The sequence below is a fragment of the Sceloporus undulatus genome, chromosome 1, assembly GCF_019175285.1.
Source record: "Sceloporus undulatus isolate JIND9_A2432 ecotype Alabama chromosome 1, SceUnd_v1.1, whole genome shotgun sequence".
Lineage (NCBI taxonomy): Eukaryota > Metazoa > Chordata > Lepidosauria > Squamata > Phrynosomatidae > Sceloporus > Sceloporus undulatus.
In genome coordinates this window covers 241,040,203-241,050,928 of record NC_056522.1, presented here as the reverse complement: position 1 = coordinate 241,050,928, position 10,726 = coordinate 241,040,203, and the positions used below count along the sequence as shown (strand labels likewise).

The following is a 10,726-nucleotide window of genomic DNA, read 5'->3' as shown; positions in this document are numbered from 1 at the left end:
TTTCCAGGGTTCAAAAAGGAGCCACAAAAAGCAGCTCCTTTTTGTGCCCTGGACAGAGTGTGATAGCCACAGCACTGCCACAGCTTTTAAGGCATTGTATACATGCAGTGCCAGAGGAGCACAGTGTGGAGTGGCACGCAGCATCACACTGCCATGGGGCAGAGTTGGGGCATGTGCTGTATGGACCCACACCCAGACTCCGCCCCCAGGCCAGCCTTAATGGTTGGTCTGCACAGCCCCTAAGTCCCCAAGAGAAAGCATTAAAATATGGCACCTTTAATGTATACATTATGTCTTTGTACATTAAGAACACAATTTCTGGTTTTACTTTTTTCTGCTTGGCAGGACATCCTTCTAGCAGCATTTCACATAACACTGACATTTGTTACCTGAAACTATCAGCCTGACTTAAATTTTGTGTATGACTGAACATGTCAACTAAAAAACCTAGCACATCCCCATTGGATCCTTAATGAAAAAGGGCACCCCCATCATGGACTCATTGGAGCCTGTGATGACCTGTTTTCATATTCAGTTCAATACATGCCACCCCATGGTACAGTCCAATGCCCACTTACATGAAACCAGTAGACTTTCTCAGTAAACACTGCATAGGCTCAAGCTGTCCTGGTATTGTTTTCCTTACTGTATGAAGGGTTTTTTTTAGGCTCAGCACTATTTTGGTCACAATTCTTGACCAAAATAATTCATCTCAATTACTGTTCAAATGCAAGCTAATATTAATTTGATGTAGACATGGGTTTGAATCCCAGCTCATTAATGGAACCCCACTAGATGACCTTAGGAAAGTCACTCTCTCAGCCTCAAAGGCAATGAGAAATCCTACTAGGGAAACTCATAATAGGGTCACCTGAGGGTCACCATAAGTCAAAAACTACTCAAAGGCACAGAGGAACAACAAGAAATATCTCTATAAATATCAAAACTTAATAGAAAATAATTTTCTATTAAATATTTCTGTACAGCAGAAATGGGCTAAACATGGCCCACCATTCTGATGGGAATATAACCAATTAGTCAGTTTCCATCAGAATACAGAAACAAAACTTTCTGGCTATAGGATTAGCTCTTAGACAAGGAAATGAGTTGGGGCAGCAAGAATCTGGAGCATATAACTGACATACAGTACTACAAACATTGGTACCATACTGCACAACATTTTCCCAGTTTTGCCTGACCTCTAGTAATCTTAATGTGGCAGCAGATTAATAAATGTGTTCAAAGTCTCTGACTAATGGAGGTCTAATGGATGTCTCACAAACTTTTCCAGTGCATTGTAATTACTGTTCTTGCTGCTTCCAAAGACTATAAAATAACTCTTGGTGCAGTATGTCCATTGGGGAAATATCCAAAAAGGCATGTACTGGCATTTAGCAACCTTTCATAAGGTCATACTTTTAATTTATATGAAGATTTTGTCCCCAAGGGATTGTGACCAGATGTTCCAGTCTTAACACCCATTTCAGGATTTGATTTTTTTTCAAGGATCTTTTTTTTTTTTTTTTGCCTTCAGTGAAGTCCAAAGAAGAAAGCACATATCTCTATTAACAAAGCCTGTGACAAAGAAGCTACAGTGGTACCTCGGGATACGAATTACCCAGCTTACGAATTTTTCGGGATACGAATAAATCCCATAGGGATTTATTGTTTCGGGTTACGAACGTTTTTTCGGGTTACGAAAAAACGGCGGCGCTGTTTTAAATGGAGCCGCGGCAGAGCCGCGGCTTTTTTTCCCATTAGCGCCTATGGCAATTCGGGTTACGAAGGTTTTCGGGTTACGAAATTAGCCGCGGAACGAATTAATTTCGTAACCCGAGGGAGCACTGTACTTTAAACAAAGTATTTTCTATGCTTATCTAACCCCACTTTTCTTCTTTAACTTTTTAAAGCAGCTTCAGAATTGGGAGGATGGTGAGGGAAAGCTGGAAAAATGCAGACTTGGGTTACAGAAGTGTGTCTTTAACAAACAAAGCTTGAGCTGGCAAACAATGGTGCTCAACCTGAGGATAATGGAGCAGAGGACAGAATAGGGGAATTTCAGCACAGTATAAGTAAAGAGATAGTACAGGGATACCTTGTTAATCTAAATGAATTTAAGTCTCCAGGTCAAGGATATTAAAAGAACTAGCAAATGTAATATCGGAGCCATTGGCAATAATCTTTGAGAACTCCTGGAGAACAGGAGAGATCCCAGCAGACTGGAGGAGGGCAAGCATTGTTCCCATCTTCAAAAAGGGGAAAAAAGAGGATCCCAACAATTATCATCCAGTTAGTCTGACATCAATACCAGGAAAGATTCTAGAGCAGATAATTAAATAGAGAGTCTGTGAACATCTAGATGGCAATGCCATAATCACAGAAAATCAACATGGGTTTCAGAGAAACAAGTCATGCCAGGCAAATCTGATCTCTTTCTTTGATAAAATTACCAACTTGGTAGATGAAGGGAATGCTGTGGATATAGTATATCTTGATTTCAGTACAGCCTTTGACAAGGTTTCCCATGACATTCTTGCAAACAAGCTTGTAAAATATGGGCTACACAAGGTAACTGTTACATGGATCTGTAATTGGTTGACCGTCCGAACCCAAAGGGTGCTCAACAATGGCTCCTTTTCATCCTGGAGAGAAGTGACCAGTGGGGTCCCACAGGGCTCTGTCCTGGGCCCAGTGCTATTCAACATCTTTATCAATGACTTGGATGACAGAATTGGGAGCATACTTATCAAATTTGCAGATGACACCAAATTAGGAGGAATAGCTAATACCCCAGAGGACAGGATCAAAATTCAAAATGACCTGAACAGACTAGAAAACAGGGCCAAAACTAACAAAATGAAATTCAATACGGAGAAATGTAAGGTATTGCACTTAGGGCGGAAAAATAAAATGCACAGATATAGGATGGGTGACACCTGGCTGAATGAAACTACGTGTGAAAGGGATCTAGGAGTCCAAGTAGACCACAAGTTGAACATGAGTCAACAGTGTGATGCGGCGGCTAAAAAGGCCAATGCTATTTTAGGCTGCATCAATAGAAGTATAGTGTCTAGATCAAGAGAAGTAATAGTGCCACTGTATTCTGCTTTGGTCAGGCCCCACCTGGAATATTGTGTCCAGTTCTGGGCGCCACAATTCAAAAAGGACATTGAGAAACTGGAGCGTGTCCAAAGGAGGGTGGCAAAAATGGTGAAGGGTCTGGAAACCATGCCCTATGAGGAACGACTTAGGGAGCTGGGGATGTTTAGCCTGGAGAAGAGAAGGTTAAGAGATGATATGATAGCCCTGTTTAAATATTTGAAAGGATGTCATATTGAAGAGGGAGCAAGCTTGTTTTCTGCTGCTCCAGAGACTAGGACCCGAAGCAATGGATGCAAGCTACAGGAAAAGAGATTCCAGCTCAACATTAGAGGAACCTCCTGACAGTGAGGGCTGTTCGACAGTGGAATACATTGTCTTGGGAGTGTAGTGGAGTCTCCCTCCTTGGAGGTCTTTAAGCAGAGGTTGGATGGCCCTCAGTCAAAGGGGATGCTTTGATGGAGAGTTCCTGCATGGCAGAATGGGGTTGGACTGGATCAGGGCCCTTGGGGTCTCTTCAGACTCTGTGATTCTATCTTAACTACTAAGCCTCCGCATTCTTAATGTGGCTTATTTCACAATTGCCGTAATGAAGGAAAGGGGAAGGCAATAATGGTAATTAAAAGGCCCTTAAAAGGTGGCCATGGAGCTCTTTCCAGTCAGGCGGAGAGCGGGGCAGCCCCGCGACTCAGCGACGGCGGCGTCGAAGGACCCCTGCCTGGTGTTTCCTGGCGCGACTGAGGGTCCTTTCTGCTGTCCGTCGGAGCGGGCTCCTTCTGGGCGCCACGATGTCGGTCAGCCAGATGTTCATCACTCTGCAAGGGGCGCTCACCGCCGACCAGGACATCCGGGAGGTCAGCGCTGATGGGGAGAGCAGGAGGAATCGCCATGAGGGTTGGCACTCTGGGCAAGAGCGGTTCCCAGGCTGCAGCCACACTGGAGGGAGAACCCGGTTTGGCACCGCCTTAACTGTGTCTTGGCTGGAGGCTATGGAATTCTGGGAGCTGGCGCTTGTTGTGGGGCCCAGAGCGGAGGCCTAAATGAATACCTCTGGCGGACTGCAGCCTCTGCAGTTTGTGTGATAATGAATATATGTCCAGTTTGTAAGGGGCCCTCCCTGTGTGTGTCTGTGTCTGTGTGTGTTGTTGCAGAGCAGCCCCTCCTAACAGTCCCGAAACCATGGATTGACTAGAGAGGAAGAGCGGCAACAACACAACAGAGTAGGAGCGTTGTGTGTTGTCACGTCCTGAACGTTTCCTTTCCTTTTGCAGGAGATCAGGAAGGTTGTCCAAATGCTGGAGCAAACAGCCCGGGAAATCCTGACAGTACTGCAAGGGGTCCATCAGGGCTCTGGATTCCAGGATAGTAAGGCTAAGTTGCTTTGGTTATTAGCTTTATATGTGTGCCATCCTGTTGTAGGAAGAGTTGCAGCCACATTACAGTGGGCCCTTGGTCTCTGTTGGGGGTTGATTCCAGGACACACACACACACGGATATCCAAATCCATGGATGCTCAAGTGCCATTATATACAATGGCATAGTAAAATGGTGTCCCTTAGACAAAGTGGCAAAATCAAGGTTTGCTTTTAGTATATATGTTCTAAAAGCAAACCATGATTTTATTTGCGTCCATCTATTTTCAAGCCATGGATGGTTGAATACAGAGAGCCAACTGTATACAAATATAGACTGATTAGAAATGGACGTAAGGCCCCCAGTTGAGGTTGTGAAATGCTTACATGTTATCCGAACAATGAATCTTCCTACTAAAGAAGTTATACTGTTTCTTTGATGAGAATTGAAAATGCAGGGAATTGATCCATGCTTCACTATTATAGCAGCATATGACCATGTCAGATGTCCTGGGTCATGACCAGTCATATAATTAAATACCATAGAACTGTCTCACCTGTGAAAGCTTAAAACAGGCGCTGGATCCAAATTAGTAAAGACTAACTTGTTCCATTGATGTCAGCAAGACTGAAGCAGTAGTTTGTATAAATCCAGTCTGTTAAACTATGCCTTTAATCCTCAACCAGCCATATGTGTGACTGCAACTTCCAGCAGCCCTTGCCAGCATAGTCAGAGATGACAAATGGTGTGAATTGCAGTGCCACAGTATCTAGAGGACTGTGTGATTCCTAGCCCTGCTTCAATGTAAAACGTTGCTTGCTGGTTGTTGTTGTTTTTTCAAGAAATAGATTGAGTTTTGGTTCCTCCTCCCCCAGAATCCTAACTATTCTCCCCTGACTGATACTGGGTTTTTGTTTTGCTTTTTTAATTTCAGTACCAAAGAAATGTCAGAAGGCTCGAGAACATTTTGGTACCGTCAGGACACAGTTGGCCTCTCTGAAAATAAAGTTCCCTGCAGATCAATATTACAGGTTAGTAAACTGCTGGCTTCAGCCATTTGTTAATACAGTGAAGCTCCACTGAATTACCTCCATTCTAGAACTTCAGGCATTAGGTGAAAATAAGAGTATCTCTTGTAAGGAAGAATAATTTATTTGGCAGAAAGCTGAAACCTAAACTGTTTGTTTGTTTATTATACTTATATCCCACCTTTCTCCAAAATGGGATCTGAGGTGACCAATATATTAAATCTACACTGAGCCCTTGATATCCACTGGGGTCTGATTACAAGATCCCCGTGCCACTGTGGGTACCCCAGTCCTTGGATGCTCAGATCCCATTAAATACAATGGCATAGTAAAATGGTGTCCCTTATATAAAGGGGCAAAATCAAGGTTTGCTATTTGGAATTTAAACTTTTTGGGAATATTTTCAAGCTGTGGATGCTTGAATCCATGGATAAAGAATCCATGGATATGGAGGGCCAATTGTATACACATGAATGTCAGAGTAGTTCTCACCCCAATTGCATGGGTGAGAGCTAGAAAAAGCAGGTGCTTCTCCATTGGTACTGATGTTCAGCCTAGATATGCAGGGCATGATGAATCATTTGCTGTATTTGAAGTGGGAAAACCAGGATTAAAATCTCTACTTGGTCTTGAAGCTGGTGGGGGACACCAGGCTGGTCATGAACAACCACTGTAACCTGTCTCAGAGTGCCTTGTGCATCTTGGGTAAAAGAATAACAACAGATATTATTAATACTTAATTGGTAGTGTGTTTGGGTAGAGAACCATCCAAACGTCATGTGTTTTTATGCTTATTGCCTTTACCCTGCTGTCTAAAATAGCCTCCATCACTTTCAAATTTGTATAAGAGATCTGTGCTTTATTGAGGTGTCTTTTTGCAGATTTCATGAACATTGGAGGTTTGTTCTACAGCGTCTGGTATTCTTAGCAGCATTTGTAGTCTACTTGGAGACAGAAACCTTAGTAACTCGGGAAGCTGTTACAGAAATACTTGGAAGTAAGTAATTGTGTAAGTGCTTTAAGAATGTAGCATAGCTTCCATGATTAGAGATTTCTATAAAACTGTACACAAGATGGGGTAAAAAAAAAGGTTTCAAAATGTTATTTGTCATTACATCCAAAAACTTGTGATGTTTCTTGCAGCTGTTATAAAAGCGAGATTTCTTGCTTTATCTCTGATACATTCCCCCCCCCTTTTTTTTTGGAAAAATTAATAAAAAGTCTGCAGTCACTATGTTGGCAAAATGCTCTATGAAAATTGTGGAGGTCCTTACCAAAGGTAGAGGGAAATGGGGAAAATTAATTATTACATACAAAACTAATAATATGAAGTTTCCATGTTGCCTGAGATATTTGGTTCATCAACACAATCCAGTTTGAGAAGTCACATTTTATTTAATGCGGCTTATTCCCCAGTAAGTTTGTTTAGTTGTTCAGGACTCTCTGCTCTGAATGGCAGCAGCTTTCCAAGGCCCCCCCCCCCCCCCCGCTATCTGAAATCCTAGTTACATGCTGGGGATGAAATCTGGGGCCTCCTGTTTGCAAATGTGATCTGCTGCTGGGCTATGACTCTTTTAGCTTTGGTACTCAGATATGTGGTTGAGATTACTTGACTGAGGCAAATATTTTAACATGTATTAACATGAGGATCTTGCATTTTTTAGTGTCTTCCGAATCTATGGAGAGTATAGTTGGTTTGGTTTGTTACTAGTGTTAACTGGAGCTGAGCTCAAATTGGTTCTTTCTTTTTTCTTTTTTTGCAGTTGAAGCTGACCGAGAGAAAGGCTTTCATTTGGACATTGAGGATTACCTCTCTGGAGTGTTGACTCTTGCTAGTGAGTTGGTAAGTAAAGAATATTGTAAAGCAGGGGTGGGAATTATCTGTCCTTCCAGATGTTCAAAAACGTAGCTGTGTTAATCTGGAAAATCAGTATTCCAAAAGGTCTTGTGGCACTTTTGGGACTAACTGAAAGAAATACGCTGGTAGTATGATCTTTTGTAGACTGGAGTCTACTTCCTCAGATGCAAGTCTCAAGTCTATGAAAGCTCATGCTGTCTTCTTTCTTTCAGTTACTCTCAAAGGTGCTACAAGATCATTTTGTTTCCCGATATTGTTGAACTCCAGCTCTCAGCATTCCTTAGTATGACTGTGCTAACTGGAGTTGCTAGGAGTTGGAAGTCCCAACATCTGGAAGGCTGTACAGCTCCTACTCCAGCATTGCTGACCTAGCTCACTGGAAGACGAGCAAATGAATGCATGGACAAATCTAGAATCACAGGCTTGGATCTTCCTTTTGAAAAAAGATTAAGATCTTTCCTGCTTTTTTGAAGGCAGCCTTTTAAAGTGAATGGCATCTTACTGTAGTATAAATAAAGGCTGTTAGGACTGGAATTTCATCAAAGATACTCTCAAGGAAGGTGTGAGGAATGTGGTTGTCCAAATATTGTTGATTTGCACTTCCCATCAGCAAGTATACCAACAAATGATGAGAACTGCAGTTCAACAACAGCTGCGAGATCATATAACCCTTATTCTCTCCTTATCTTAAAATTAGTTAAAATATGAAAGGAAAACTACATGCTAATGTCTTACTGAGGTACAAATATTATTGAGGGGCTCTAGTGAAGCATGTAAAGCCTTTCCTGGCTTTTGCATGACCACTTTGGTTTTACAATTCTGTTTTGCCCCTAGTCAAGGCTGGCAGTCAACAGTGTCACAGCCGGTGACTATTCTCGTCCACTCCGCATCTCTGCATTCATCAATGAATTAGATTCTGGATTTCGCCTTCTCAATTTGAAGAATGACTCTCTAAGGAAACGCTATGATGGCCTCAAGTATGACGTTAAGAAGATTGAGGAGGTGGTTTATGACTTGTCAATCAGAGGGCTGAACAAAGACGCAGCTGGTGGGGAGAAATAGAAAAGGAGCTGTGGAACTGAATTAGTGAATACCTCAGACTTGGCCAAAGGAGAAAGTTGAATTGAGGTCTCCAGCACTAGTTTAGAGGAACACATGCTGCAAACCACTGTGTTCCTAACTAACTATTTCATACAGTATGTCTGAGTAAAAGCACTCAAACCCATTCTGTGAATGCCTATCTCATGGGCTCTGCAGTGTATGTCAACATGGTGTAAGCAGGCCATAATCTGCCAACTACAGCCATTGTTGTACAGTGGCCCTACAGTGCCAGTTATTTTGCCAGTCTGTCACAAGTTTTGTTTTTGATCTTGGCCCTAGTAAGCCTAACCTTTCCAGATCTCCACGTCATTTAGTATTCACCTTTAGAACAGTTTAATCACATCAAAATGTAGTACTTGGCTGCAGCTACTATGTAATATAATTTCAAATTTGGTCAAAATGCTCCATTTTCTTTTTCTACAAGTATATCAGACTGCTTGCTGGAATTAAAATTAAGAGTTCAGTCTGGGAACAATTACTTTAGTGGACATATTGTTGGGAACTCATATTTTCAAACACTTATTATGCATTATGTGGCTATCTTTGTATTCTTCAATGAGCTGAATTTTAGGTCTGGGAAGAGGGATCTGTACTGTAGAACTTCAATGGTTCTTCGTAGCCATTAAACACATACATATATATTTATATCCCATTTCAAGGTTCAAATCTTAGACTATATTTAGGAGGCTATTGGAGGGCAGGAGGAATCAAGCACAGAAGTTCAGTGAGGCCAGTAGCTATGTAAGAGGGAGGATGTTAGAGATTCTTTGAGTTTCAAGTGGCCTGTTGTATTTCCTTTGTTTTAAGATCTAGGTAAATTAGGCAGCAGAAAAAGTTGTGGGCCTTATCAAAAGAAGAAAACTGCTATTTTTTACTGTTAATCCTGAATACACTTACTGGAGTTAAAACAGTTTCTCAGCTTCTTTCCAAGTAAGTGTACATAAGATCGCAGCCTTAATGTATGGCATTATAAGCCACAGGTGGCTTTTCTCTGCACATCCACTGTATCGGTATATAACAGCATTTTTGTGAATTTCATTGATGTGAAATTGGTTTCTCCAATGCAGTCTTGTTGCGTCAGTATTTTTTTTTTATGTTGTACACTTCATCAGCTATGTTTCTCCCCTTGTCCTAAAATTTTGTTTGATAAAGATCACCTCCAAAGAATTAGAGACTCTTTGTATTTTACAATATTAGTGGCTGTAAGTATCTTTGTAAACCTTAGCCTTGTTCTTGTTACATTTTTAAAGAAATGTTCACTGAGAAGCAAATACTTTGTCAATGTGGATAAATAAAAGAAAAACACTGTTCAACTAGTGTGATTTGTTGTCATTGCAAATAATACCCAGTAACTTATAATAAACTGACAAGTATTTTAGGTAACTAGAGTGGAATTAAGGCCTAACTACCCTGACAGCACGAGATGCTGTTTGACCTTTGAAGAAAAGCAAGGTTGAGCCTGATAAGGACCTGGATAGGGGATCTCCAAGGAATAACAGGTGCTGTTGGCTGTACTTCAGAGGATGGTAATGGCAAATCACCTTCACTATTCCTTGCTTAAGAAAGCCCTATAAAATTGATGGGATTACCATAAATTGATAGGCAACCTGAAAGCACATACGTAAGTATATTGAGTGGAAATAGGTTTCCAGGAATCCTAAATTCAGGACTTTTTGGAAAGCCAAAGGACATCCCTTCTGGATTTAGGCTCACAACTGTATACCTGGATTAGATCATCTCTATAGGATAGTTCCATGTGTAACTGAGTCCAGATCACAAAGAATTGCAGGTGGTTACCTAGTTAAATTTTAATTAATTTTATCATTGCTTTCCCTGTTCCTCTCACTGTAAGCTACAAAATGCTTTTCAGTTTCTGCCACCTATATACATTTGTTTACCTTCATTGAGGGGGGCAGCCAGATCTGTTAATAAAGGGATTACCATACTACAGTACTACTATCCATTAAGGAAATGGGAAATGCCTGGGATTCACATTAGAAGTTCGAGAAATGAATACTTCTATCAGTATCACATTTGATAACAGGATTACAAATGGTCAGTTTTGGTCACCTTTTGGTTTTTCCTTTGGAGTTCATTTTTAGAGATAAAAATCATGCCATGTCAGTTAGTTGACATGACTGAATGAGACAAATTAACATGTTGGTTAAACTGCAAAGCAAAAGAAAGTATCCAGGTACTACTGGTATACAATTATGGAATTTTGTAAGAACAGGTGAAAAGTGTAATAAAAAAGATGTGATGTGAAACAAGACAGTCATATCAATGA

General features: G+C 41.2%; 1 protein-coding gene across 1 annotated transcript; it reads left to right on the top strand.

Moving 5' to 3' along the window:
• Positions 1 to 3,803: 3,803 nt before the first annotated feature.
• TSN (translin) lies at positions 3,804 to 9,749 on the top strand. The gene is made up of 6 exons (XM_042445086.1): positions 3,804 to 3,953; positions 4,371 to 4,464; positions 5,387 to 5,483; positions 6,362 to 6,477; positions 7,244 to 7,323; positions 8,173 to 9,749. The coding sequence occupies exons 1-6, from the start codon at positions 3,888 to 3,890 to the stop codon at positions 8,398 to 8,400; spliced, it is 681 nt and encodes a 226-aa protein (XP_042301020.1). The 5' UTR covers positions 3,804 to 3,887; the 3' UTR covers positions 8,401 to 9,749.
• The last annotated feature ends 977 nt before the right edge of the window (positions 9,750 to 10,726 follow it).

Coding starts and splice junctions, on each gene's coding strand:
- TSN (XM_042445086.1), top strand. CDS start 3,888: ATGTCGGTCAGCCAGATGTTCATCACTCTGCAAGGGGCGCTCACCGCC. Junction 5,484..6,361: donor CCTGCAGATCAATATTACAG/GTTAGTAAACTG, acceptor GTCTTTTTGCAG/ATTTCATGAACATTGGAGGT. Junction 7,324..8,172: donor TGACTCTTGCTAGTGAGTTG/GTAAGTAAAGAA, acceptor TTTTGCCCCTAG/TCAAGGCTGGCAGTCAACAG.